At 39.9% G+C, this 12913-nt stretch overlaps 1 protein-coding gene across 13 annotated transcripts in view; it reads left to right on the top strand.

The window, feature by feature from the left end:
- Window positions 1-12913, top strand: part of BPTF (bromodomain PHD finger transcription factor) — a 132488-nt gene that overhangs the window by 98209 nt on the left and 21366 nt on the right. For 6 of the 13 annotated variants that reach the window (XM_029212859.1, XM_029212854.1, XM_029212853.1 and 3 more), the window contains 8 exons: window positions 128-374; window positions 734-895; window positions 1112-1263; window positions 2157-2265; window positions 6084-6301; window positions 9035-9257; window positions 9988-10880; window positions 12715-12797. In XM_029212859.1, coding sequence (XP_029068692.1) covers window positions 128-374; window positions 734-895; window positions 1112-1263; window positions 2157-2265; window positions 6084-6301; window positions 9035-9257; window positions 9988-10880; window positions 12715-12797 — 2087 coding nt within the window. The remainder of the gene's footprint in view (window positions 1-127; window positions 375-733; window positions 896-1111; window positions 1264-2156; window positions 2266-6083; window positions 6302-9034; window positions 9258-9987; window positions 10881-12714; window positions 12798-12913) is intronic. The other 7 variants (XM_029212852.1, XM_029212861.1, XM_029212855.1 and 4 more) reach the window with 3 other exon arrangements.

The raw sequence follows: 12913 nt of genomic DNA, 5'->3' as shown, positions 1-12913 counted from the left end.
AAGTTAAATATTTTAGAAGTTTGGTGCACTTTCTTAGATTGAGAGGAATTGTGGCTGGACTTCATGCAGAATGGTGTTTTTATTTGGAACGATTTTGGTTCATGATTTCTCTCCCTGACTTTTCTAGAAACGATTGGAACAGCAGAAGCCTACAGTAATTGCAGCTTCCACTACTTCCCCAACAAACAGTACAACTAGTACCATCTCTCCAGCACAGAAAGTTATGGTGGCCCCCATAAGTGGCTCAGTTACAACTGGCACTAAAATGGTACTAACTACTAAAGTTGGATCTCCAGCTACAGTAACATTCCAGCAGAACAAGAACTTTCATCAGACCTTTGCTACCTGGGTTAAACAAGGCCAGTCAAATTCAGGTACACAACTGTGATTAAATAAAAGATTGCTTTCATTCAAGAAAAAGAAGTTTCAGTCCTTTACCTACTGAAATGAAATGTTTCTTTAGAAAAGTATTTTTCTTCTGCAGCTGATTGAGCAAACAAACTGTAACAGTAGGTTTGTTACAGATAATATTCATAATATTACATTAGCAAAACTCCTCTCTTACATTATTTCACTTTCAGCATTTACATGGTTCACTTACTTTGAGTGGAGAGGAATGTTTTCTTAAAAATACAAAATGAGCCACATTTCATGCATTGGTGCCTTCCTAGAAGTCACTACGTTGCTGGTTATTTTAAATCTGAAGCTTATTAAATGTCTTATACCCCATTAGCCACCAGCACAGCTGCCACATCTGCTACAACCATTGCCAGCACAGGTCAGACGTTCCAAATTACAGGCAATCCAGTCACTATGGCAGGAAAAGTAATTACCAAACTGCCACTTCCTGCAAACAGCAAGATTGTCGCTGTAAATGTGCCAGCAACGCAAGGAGGTAAGGGAAATGTGAAGAGTTTTAATTCACATTTGCCAGATCATACTGTTGCCATTATTGTTCATTTTCTTTTCACTGATTTCAGTCTTCGGATCTCACATTTTATGTAGCCCACTATAAACCCCCGCCACACCTGGTTTCTCCTCAGGAACCAAGCAATACCTGATGTTTTATGAAAGGGGCAGTTATCAATTACTTCTTCATCTTTTTTTCAAGGCGTTGTTCAAGTACAGCAGAAAGTCCTGGGTATCATTCCATCCAGTACAGGTACAAGTCAGCAAACCTTTACTTCATTCCAGCCCAGGACAGCAACAGTCACGATTAGGCCCAATACCTCAAGCTCTGGAGGAACTACAAGCACTTCCCAAGTAAGAGTTCTTTACAGGTTTATTTGGTGTTAACCACATTGGTTGAAGTTTTTAGAATGGCCTCTTCCAGGATTAATCCAGCTTCTAATTTTTCTTTACCTTTTACTTAATCTGTGACAAAGTACTGATTTTTAAAAAAATCTGTTACTTACATTTCAAGTGAACTGTTAATTTTTAACATTTAGTTAATAGCACATTAGTATAGCTTATGAATCGTAAGAATTGCTTTCCAGGATTTTACAAAGAAAATGTCTTTATTGAAAACAATGGGCAATACTGGATCACCCAGGAAAACGACGTGCTATGCAGCTAAGAAGTAGAGTGAAAACATAATCCACAGCATTAACTAGTCTGTCAGCTGATATGCACACATATTAGATACATCATTTCCTTGGGACTAGTATTATGGAAAAAGTTTAATGTTTTGTAGACTTGAGAATGTTCTAAACCTAACACTGAAAATAATATGCTGTGTAGTCTCTCCTTTAAATTAGGAAAGAACTTCTGGTCTCTGATCTTGCCCCTGTGTTCTCCAGGTTACAGATAAGGATTGGAGCTCAGGGAAAATAGGACTCATCATTTTAATGTGAGCAACCGTGGTGGTTATAGAGCAGAGCTTTCTTGGGTCTTGTATCCTTCCTTTTAGTCTGTAGGCTATTCTTGGTATCATTGACAAGGAATTTCTTGCGATCTCATTTAAATTACTTTTTTCCCCTCAAAGTTCTATCTTTATTCTGATGCTTAATATAATTTAATATGTAATGTCCAAGAGCTTCTGTAATTTCTGTAGACATGTTTATCAATATGGAAAGTTTAAAGATATCTGTTCTAAGTCCATCATGCTTTAGTCTTTTAAAAACATTTTAATTCATTGTCCTTTGTGTTATTTGTAGGTAATCACAGGGCCTCAGATCCGCCCTGGTATGACGGTGATTAGAACACCACTCCAACAGTCAACACTAGGAAAGGCAATTATTCGAACACCTGTGATGGTACAGCCAGGTATTCATCCATCCAGTATTATCATTTTACATCTAAAGAGTCAGTCTGGGAAATCTATAATATTCTGTATTTGGCACTCTACATACTGGAAAATACCAATATGAATTAAGATTTCGAAGCATACTAAATTTCTGATTCATCATGGGATACACCCATAAGATTTTGTTTCATTTCTGGCATTGTCAATAAGAGAAAAGCAGGTCCAAGTATGCTTGTTAAAAATGTTCTTAAAACCTCTAGTAAATGAGATAGATACATTCAGATCATTGGAGTAAAGAGAATGAGCAAAGAAAACAGTCTGTGTGGCAAAAGATAAAATCAAGGAAATGGCTAAGAAGCATTTAAATGGAAAGCATAAAACAAGATTACAGAGGCAGTGCCTGCCCTTTTTAATGTAAATAAGTTAAAGCTCCCATATTAAAAGTTGAAGCCTGTAAAGATTGAGTGAAAAAAGAAATCGAACTGTGCATTTATGAGAAACATTCCTAAAAGCAAATCACCAGAGAACGTAAAACATAAAAAGATGGTCAAAGACACATGAAATAAAGGGCAAAAAAAGAAAGAAAGAAAGAAGGGATAGGCAGAGGGAAGACATGCATAATCCTACTAATACTGAACAGAGTCGAATTCAGTATTTTAAAGAAACAATAACTAGGACAAAGAAAGTCACTTTATATTTGGCTTAAAGATATAGATTGCAGTGAAGGTGCAATCTTGGATCTTTAAATAAGATGTCATTGAAGTGTATAAAGCAAAAACTATTTGAGATCAAGGAGGGATTAACAGAAGCATAGTAGACCAGAAACAGACTGTATCAACTTTTGTACCTTTAGGAATACACATTAGTTTTAAATATTTATGAGCTATTTGTATGAAAATGGTCTTATAATGAGCCACAGGTAAAACTTTGATGAATTCCGAAAAGTAGAATGTGTATAGGCTACATTTTTTGTAGTAAAGCTAGAAATTAACATTAAGGTATTATACTAAGAACGCTTACTTGCTTGGAATTTAAAAACGTATGTTCTCAAAAGTAGCTTTTATGTTAAAGAAACATCAAATGTGTCATCACAAACAGATTATCAAGTAGCAGCTAAGCCAGGCTGCAAAGCTGAAGTGAGAGGCAAATTCATGCATTCAACAAATATTTTTGAGCACCTACTCTAGGCAGTTGAAACACATTGGTGAACAAAACAGACAAAAAAAAAACCATATTAAATCTTAACCAGAAGTTAGAAAAATATATAAAACAAGTCTTAAATGAAAACAGGAAGAAGGAAGTGATGATTATAAGACAGAAAAGGCAAATATTAAACCATTTTCTTTTTGCAAGCCTAGAGAAAGGGGAACAAAATGCTAGTTTACAAAAAGTAGGAATGAGAATGCAATAAAAATAGAAGGAACTAAATCTGTTTGAATAACAAGGCATAATTATATACTATGCTTATAAATTTCAAGTCTTAATGACTCATATCAAGGAAAGAAATTTGGAAAGTTGCCATAGTGTTACCTACAAAAAAGAATTCCAGACCTCATGGTTTTATGGATAAAATTCCTTGAAATGGTTAGGAAACAATTTCCTTCTTATAAAAAATAGTTGCAGGCCATAAGGGGAAAGGGGTAGATAAATTCTTTCCCATTCATTTTACAAATTTAGCATAATTCTAATATGAAACATAGCATAGTAATTTTTTAAAGGAAATATCCTAATGCCTAAGCAAAATTTACCCCAGAGAAGAAAGTATGATTCCTTATTTCAGTTAATGCTACAGAGACAATTGGTAAAATTCAGTATCTATTCATGTTTAAAAATAGCTGTCAGTTAGGCAGCCAACTAAAAGGAAAGATAAAACTAATGTAAAGAAGAAAAGTTTATGAATGATAAATGGTAATATACTTAGACTTGAATATGTGAATATATAGCTTCACATATGAGTGTGTCTGGTGTGTCGTATGAAAAGCAAGGTGGCCAGTGAGGCTGGTGGGGCCCAGTGAAGACAGTAAGAGTCTTAGGAGTTGTGGTCAGAGAGGTCGAGGGTGGATGGATGTGTGTAGTGTGTGTCTGAGTGTGTGCAGGTCAACTTATCCCTATTCCTACCACCACGCTAGCCTTTCCCAAAGTTGAACACTCCCAGGTTGTAATAAAAAGTGTTTTAATTTTTGAATTTTGATGATAATCTAAACATAATTGAACATGTACATATTGGGGATCATCTGAATGACCATCATATAATCAGTCAATACCAGCCCTTTTATCCATCTGTGTTTATGATGACACCGTATCAATACAAGGTGATATAAGGATGTATGTATACATATAGCTGATTCACTTTGTTGTACAGCAGAAACTAACACATTGAAAAGCAATTATAGTCCAATAAAGATGGAAAAAAGAAAATACAAGGTGATAAACGAAAGTAACTTTTCATTAACTGTTCCTCAAACTGCAGTACAAGGACAGAGTGTTGGGGTCCAGAAGTTCTCAACTTCAAGCACTTGTCTATATGTACTGCACTGTTTTTTGATTCATCTTGAAGAATAAGTGGACAACAATAACCAAGTAAAGTTTAGAAGAAAGAGTAATGATGAAAAATTTACACTGCCAGTTTCTATAGCATATTTACAAGCCACCAGAATTTAGGAGCATGATACCAAAGGAAAGTAGACCAGCTGAAGTAATGCAGGCACTGTGATGCTATCATACTATTTCTGATTGCTGGAATGTGATACTTTAGTGATAGGGTTGGAAAGGGTTCAGTGAAATGGGCACCCAGTGGTGATGGGAGTATGAATGGGTATAACCTTTCTAAATTCAATTTAATACTATGTTCCTGCTATGAATCCAGTAATTTTGGGAGGAGTATATTCTAAGGAAATAATTAGAAGCACATAAAAATTTATAAGCAGGGATTTCACCAGGGTATTATTTAAAAAAAGAAAAAGGGAAAGTATTCTAAATGTCAAAATAGGTTTAATTTTATACATAATGCAATAATATTAAGCACCGGTCATTTTAAAAAATATACACAGAAATATATATGTAGACATATGAGGAAAAACAGGAACTGAATACAAAATTTCAGAAATATAATATTTACTAATTAATAATGAATTCAGATTTTATAAGTGTAAAATTAGCTGCCAAATAATTACCACCTGCTTTTTCTTCTAGTTTCATCAGGTTAAATGAGAAACAGAAGTTTTTAGAAGACTATGGAGCCATTTCAGTTAAACTTCATTCATTCTATAGATGTTTATTCAACTAACTATGGAAGCACTTGAGCACCTTGCTCTAGTATTGAGGATACAGTGGTTCTTGCCCTCTTGGTTCCTCCCAGCTAAGTAGCAGATAGCTGTAAGAAAAACTCATTTATAAATATAATTGTCCCAGAATATTCCAGATTCTATATGTTTTGTTTAAAAATCACATAAATTAATTACTATCTTTTTATATTCCTAAGGAAAGGCAGCCTAATGGCACATTTTACATAGGCTCTTCCATCTTCCCTATTGTCATTTTGGCTTTAGATTCATAGGAAGAGCATTATTATTTTTTTTTTTTTTATTTTTTTTTTTTGACTGCTGCAGAGAGCAGGAATGGGAGAGTGGTTGTTAGTGAGCTGAGTGGAAACAGGCTCACTGACAGCCAGGTGGGTCCTTTGGATGTGGATATATGGCTGAATGCATCAGTATGTCAGCATCCCGTAAGTCTTTTTGAAAATTGAGAAGAATACATTCATCTGAAGCGTTAAACGACATTTCAACTCAGAGTATTGCTTAGGGCATAGAAGCATTCTAATGTTTTGCTCTTTGCATAGGTACTCCTCAACAGGTTGTGACGCAGATCATCAGAGGGCAGCCTGTTTCCACTGCGATCTCTGCCCCTAGTACAGTTTCCTCAACACCTGCACAGAAAGGACTAACTTCAGGAGCACCCACTGCAAGTCTACAGCCTTCAACCTCACAGCCCCCTCGCCCCCAGCAAGGACAGGTGAAGCTTACCATGGCTCAACTCACCCAGTTAACACAGGGCCACGTAAGTAATGTGACTTCCATTTTAACTTTACAAGTGATCTTACTTACTCTTGCTGTAAGCTTTAAAACACGTACTTAATCTTTGGACGTTTAAAAATCTACTTACTTTTTTAAATGTCTGGTTCCTAGAGTCAAACAAAAATACTTTTTTTTTAAAAATTTATTTCTTTCTTTTTGGCTGCATTGGGTCTTCGTTGCTGTGCGTGGGCTTTCTCTAGTTTTGGCGAGTGGGACCACTCTTTGTTGTGGTGTGTGGGCTTCTCATTGTGGTGGCTTCTCTTGTTGTGGAGCATGGGCTCTAGGCATGCGGGCTTCAGCAGTTGTGGCTCACGGGCTCAGTAGTTGTGGCACACAGGCTTAGTTGCTCCGTGGCATGTGAGATCTTGCCGGACCAGGGCTCGAACCCATGCCCCCTGCATTAGCAGGCGGATTCTTAACCACTGCACCACCAGGGAAGCCCAGGAAAGGCTTTCTTAAAGACAGAAAATACTAGCCATAAAGGAAAAGATTTATAAATTCAGCAACCTTAGAAATAAGAACTTCAGTTCATCAGACATTATAAAAGAGTGAAAAGAATGAGGAAAGGTATAATTACAACCAGCCAAGGACTATTCTGCAGAATACATGAAGAATTACTACTACAAATTAAGAAAGAAAAAAATCCAGATAGTTCGGTAGGAAAAAAGAGCAAACAAACTTGTCGAGAAAAGAGGAAATCTAAACGTCCATAAATCTAAAAAACTGCTGAATTTTGTTAGTAATGAGGGAAATGCATATTAAAACCATATATCTAAGAGATTGGTATAAACTAAAATGTCAGACAATATCAAGAGACAGCAAAGACATGGAATGGAACAGAATGAACTCTCATACACACCTGGTAGTATTATAAATTGCTTTAGCCACCTTGAAAAACTGTAGACAGTATGTAGCAAAGCTGAAGACACATGCCGCACGTCATGGTAGTTCTCCTTCTAGGAATGTTTCCTGGAGAAGTTCTTGTTCGTCTGAGCACCAGGGCGATGGACATGAATATATACAGCAGCATTGTTCATAAGAGTCAAAAACTGGGAACAACCCAAATGTCAATCTGCAGTCAATTAGATAAATAAGTTGCCTTCCTCCAGCAATGGAAGTGAACAAACAACAGCCACATAGAACTACATTGCTGAGCTAAATAAAAAAAAAGCAGGTAACAAACAGAATTACAGTATGATCTATTTGCATAAGATTCAGAAACAGGCAAAACTAGCTACATGTGTAGGGTTATGGGCCTGCTGCATTGCCTACCTGGAGGGGACACCATTTGAATTCTTCCTGAATGGTGCTCCTGAAGTTGTGAGTCTGTGGCCCTTAGAGAGCTATACCTAAGTGGTCGCACTATGAAGAACTGCAGTTATTGTAACAGTGAGAGTAGTCCTTACCTCTAGGGCAAAGGAGGGGAATTAAGACCAGAGCAGCTCACATGGGGGCCTTCTTGGATACTGGCAGTGATGACCTGAATGCTGGTTTTATAGACGTTCACTTTACAATTATTCGTTAAACTATACTTGGTATTGTATGTAGTTTTGACGGTGCACAAAAATGTTTTAGAAAAGCAATAGTGAATAAGGCAGGGGTCCTCAACTGGTTTGCGGCCTGTTAGGAACCAGGCCACACAGCAGGAGGTGAGGGGTGGGCGAGCGAGCGAAGCTTCATCTGCCGCTCCCCGTCCCTCCCCGTCCCGCGCGTCACTGCCTGCACCGTCATCCACCCACCCACCCCGTCCGTGGAAAAATTGTCTTCCACGAAACCAGTCCCTGGTGCCCAAAAGGCTGGGGACTGCTGTAGTAAGGGACTCCTGAGTAAAGTGCATGGAGCTTAGCATCACTGTAGGAACTTTGTAGCATCAGTTTTGGCTGTTGGGAACTTAGGGTGGCTTGTTTTTATGTTTGCTTTCTAATTCTCCACCACGTTCCTGATTGTTGAGGAGAAGTCCTGGACAGAAGAGGCAGTGCAGATGGAGTTTTTAGTTCCTAGTCCCTATTTGGATGATTACTCAGACATTAGTGACCTTCCTCACATGGTGTTTGCATTCCACGTCTAGAACCCTAAGCTTTCTATACGTTGGCACACACCAACACACTCCATAGGTCATTTGGTACATAGTGAAAAAACTGAAACTAGGAGACCTGGGCTTCTCATTATATCTCACCTTGAACTTGCCCTCTCACTCTGGGTAGGAGACTTGAACTTTCTAACTTGAGTTTCCTAATTGGTAGAAAGATTGTAGTAATATTTTCTCTCCCTAATCCGCAAAGTCACAAGTCTATTGTGAGAATCAAATGAGGCATGTCTGAAGTATGTCTAAAGATGCTTTGAAAGTTATAAAATAAGATGATTTAAAATCAGAATTTTGTGCAGACCTTAGTTATTCACTTCACACCCTTATTTGATAGATTGGGAAATTTAGATCCAGAGCAGCGATGTTACTTACAGACAGATAACCTGGCTGTCCGTTTGGAGAACTCAGACTGGAACTCTGGATTGTTAGTTCATGCTTTTTCCACTAAACACCATCAATCTTTTAAAATAAATATTCTTATTTTAGCTTATCTGAATTTTTCTTGGTACCATTCCATAGACATTCAAATACATATGTTCATTATTTTAAAGGATCTGTTCAACATAAAAATGGTATACTTGCAGATCGATCCTTTGAACACAGTTTACATGTTGTGTGTTTTTTCCGTAGGGTGGCAATCAAGGTTTGACAGTAGTGATTCAAGGACAAGGCCAAACTACTGGACAGTTGCAATTGATACCTCAAGGGGTGACTATACTTCCCGGTCCAGGACAGCAGCTGATGCAAGCCGCAATGCCAAACGGTACCGTCCAGCGGTTCCTCTTCACCCCACTGGCAACAACGGCCACGGCAACCAGCAGCACCACCACCACTGTTTCCACTACAGCAGCAGGTAGAACCTGGGCTTGTGGGAAATGCTGCTTGTTAGTGTCACGGGTTGCTAGGTGACAGAGGGGGCCAGAGGGCCGGTCTTTATCTTTGGGAGGATGTGCCTCAAGCTGGTGAGTGTCACAGCTGACTGGTCAGCCTCACAAGAGCTTGACCAGATCTCTTGCTCTGATAGCCTCCCTGTCACCACCACCCCCCGTTAAAAACTATAGAAAGCGGGGGGTTGGCACAAAACAGTAAAGTATCGTGGTGACTGTGCCCACTCCTAACTCCTCACCAAGCCTGTAGGAACTGATTGAGTCATGACGTGCTCTCAGGGCAGGTCGGTATTTCCAGCTCATAACCTATGATTGGGAGCTTCAGGACCAGAGCACTTGGTGAGCCTCCTGCTGCAAGCGGCCCGTCACTCACTGGCATCTCGCCATAGGAGAGGAATGTGGGCTGGCCTTAGCCTGGGCCAGAAGACCTGGCTGATTTCCAGAGACTGTGCCTTGCTTTGGAAGCCAGCCCTCTGGAGACTTAGCAAAATGTGCGGAGGGCAGCCATGAACAGGGCCCGTGTTCCCCAATTTAGGAGAGTCCTGACCTAGGTGTTTCTAGATGGAGCATTTCTAGGGCATCAATCTTCTGTACTGAAATGCAAAATTCTCACCTTTAGAAAATCCCCTTCAAATTCTTCTTAAACCACAGTCTCATGTTCTAGAGTAAGAAATATTTGGTCTTTCCTTTTCACAGGTACAAGTGAACAAAGACAGAGTAAATTATCGCCCCTGACACAGGTGCAGCCAGCCAAGAGCCTGCCTCCAGCTCAGCCGTCGAGCGTGAGTCCTGCAGAAGCCCAGCCTCAGACTGCTCAGCCCGCACAGCCCCAGCCCCCAACCCAACCCCCGTCCCCAGCTCAGCCTGAAGCCCAGACCCAAGCAACTTCTGCCTCCCACGTCCCTCCTGAAGCACAGCCCACCCAAGCACAGTCCTCCAAACCCCAAGGTGCAGGACAGTGTCAGCCTCAGAGTAATGTCCAAGGACAGTCTCCTGCTCGTGTCCAGAGTCCACCACAGACTCGAATGCGTCCATCAACTCCATCCCAAGTGTCTCCTGGACAGCAGTCCCAGGGTCAGACTACAGCCTCACAGCCGATTCCAATTCAGCCACACACATCTCTTCAGCCACCTTCCCAGGGCCAGCCACAGTCACAACCCCAGGTACAGTCTTCAACTCAAACTCTTTCATCAGGACAAACGTTAAGCCAAGTTACTGTTTCGTCCCCATCCCGTCCTCTGCTCCAAGTACGGCAGCCTCAGCCCCAAGTCCTTGCTGTGCCGCAGCTGCAACAAGTCCAGGTTCTCTCCCAGATCCAGTCACAGGTTGTGGCTCAGATACAGGCTCAGCAAGGTGGTGTGCCCCAGCAGATCAAACTCCAGGTCCCCGTTCAGATGCAGCAGAGCAGCCCTGTGCAGACTCATCAGATTCAGAATGTGGTTACAGTGCAGGCAGCCAGTGTGCAAGAGCAGTTGCAAAGGGTTCAGCAACTCAGGGATCAGCAGCAAAAGAAGAAGCAGCAACAGATAGAAATTAAGCGGGAACACACCCTCCAAGCTTCTAATCAAAGTGAAATCATTCAGAAACAGGTAAAGTTATTAAGTAAAAGCAGCATGTTCAGTAGCTTGAATTATTGTGCTGTGCATTAGACTTAGTGTTTGGTTGTGTTAGCTTTCCTTAAATAAGACACAAAAGTCATTGATGCTTCAAGTTAGAAGCAGCACTGGATTGACCAAAACGTACTGAATGACTGTTATGGTTTGGAACTCTGTTGGATATAAACAGTCAGTGCTTACTGGAAAAACTACGTGTATTTTGGGAGAACTAAGTTGGAAAGAGTGGACTTAGGAAGTTTAAGTATCATTGATATGAAACCTGAAGGTTTAACTAAGTTTGGAAGCCACTTCAGGCATCATAGCAATTTCTTTGCAGTTATTTGCAGTTGTCATTCCTTAGTTTGCACGTAGACTAAGCAAATTTTATAGACAGATTAAACTCATTTGTGCTTCCAGCCACACCCTCGTAAAAAAAAGATTTAAATAGTATTACTCCATAGCATAAATAAAAAGTGGCATTGTGCAATAGCTTTGTAGTGAAGTAAGGCAATTTAGATGAGTTAGAATTATTCTGCTTGAAACGAAGCCACGTGTATAGTGACATCCTCTATAGCATTGCGGGAGAATGTGCAGCGTTCCGCACTAGTCAGGAGTTTGTGTGGGTTTCAAGTGTTCCCAAGTCAGGAGAATCCAGTTCCTGGGTCTCCCGTTTACAGTCTGTGAAACCCACTGACCTCCCCTGAGCTATATCCTCATTAAAACTCTCTCCTTTTCAGCCACACAGGGTTACTGTAATGATTAAATGAGGTCATGTATGTAGAAGCACTTTTTATTTTATTTTTTATTGAAATATATTTGACATATAACATTGTATAAATTTAATTTAAGGTATATGTCTTATTGATTTTATACATTCACATCTTGTAATATGACTGCCATTGTAGCAATAATTAACTCCCCTATCATGTCACATAATTTTCATTTCCTTTTAGTGGTTGGAATAATTAAGATCTAGTCTCTTAGCAACTTTGATGATTGTAATGTTGTTAGAAGTGTTTTAAGCATCAGAGGAACTTTTTTTTTTTTTTTTTTTTTGCGGCACGCGGGCCTCTTACCGTTGTGGCCTCTCCCGTTGCGGAGCACAGGCTCCGGACGCGCAGGCTCAGCGGCCATGGCTCACGGGCCCAGCTGCTCCGCGGCATGTGGGATCTTCCCGGACTGGGGCATGAACCCGTGTCCCCTGCATCGGCAGGTGGACTCTTAACCACTGCGCCACCAGGGAAGCCCCAGCAGAGGGATTTTGAAGATGTATAGTAATATTCTTAAAAAATTAACGTCATATATAATGTGTTAAAATGCATTATTATCCAGCTTTTAGCACTGTATGGTCCATGAACTGAGAATTATTACAATGTCTGTCTTTACCCTACTCTCTGCACGAGGTGGCAATGGGGCGGGGGTGGGGTGATCTTTAAAATGAATGCCTGGGACGGAGAGCATAATGTTAAAAACATGGTTATTGGAGGATGATAGCTGGGTTAAAATTAGAGCTGTATTAATTCTTTAATCCCAAACAAGTTAGTAAGTTCTTTATGTCTCACTATCTCATTTATAAAAGTTTCCCTACCTTTCAGCATTGTTACAGTGAATAAACAAGGTAATGTCAGCTGCTTCCCTGGGCACGGTGCGGGGTATGTGATAAGCACCCGGGCCACACAGTAGCTCTCATTTTATTTGTATTACGATATAAAATTTTTAGTTTCTTTGGGAAACACATACATGTGCTCAGATTTCTACTGTTGTTACCTGTGTACCAACTTGTAGTCATTATAAAATATGCATTTTTGGATTTTGTTCTGTCCTGAAGGTGGTGATGAAGCATAATGCTGTAATAGAACATTTAAAACAGAAAAAGACCATGACTCCAGCTGAAAGAGAAGAGAATCAAAGGTAGGGAGAAATGTTTATAACCCATTACACTGGGTCTCACTGTATATCAGTCTCTTCTCTTTAACACACACACACACACACACACACACACACACACACACACACACACACACACA

The sequence above is a fragment of the Monodon monoceros genome, unplaced genomic scaffold, assembly GCF_005190385.1.
Source record: "Monodon monoceros isolate NGI ecotype Baffin Bay Population unplaced genomic scaffold, NGI_Narwhal_1 Super_Scaffold_9, whole genome shotgun sequence".
Taxonomy (NCBI): Eukaryota; Metazoa; Chordata; class Mammalia; order Artiodactyla; family Monodontidae; genus Monodon; species Monodon monoceros.
Note: the sequence above shows the minus strand (reverse complement) of the source record. Positions and strands in the feature narration are given on the sequence as shown.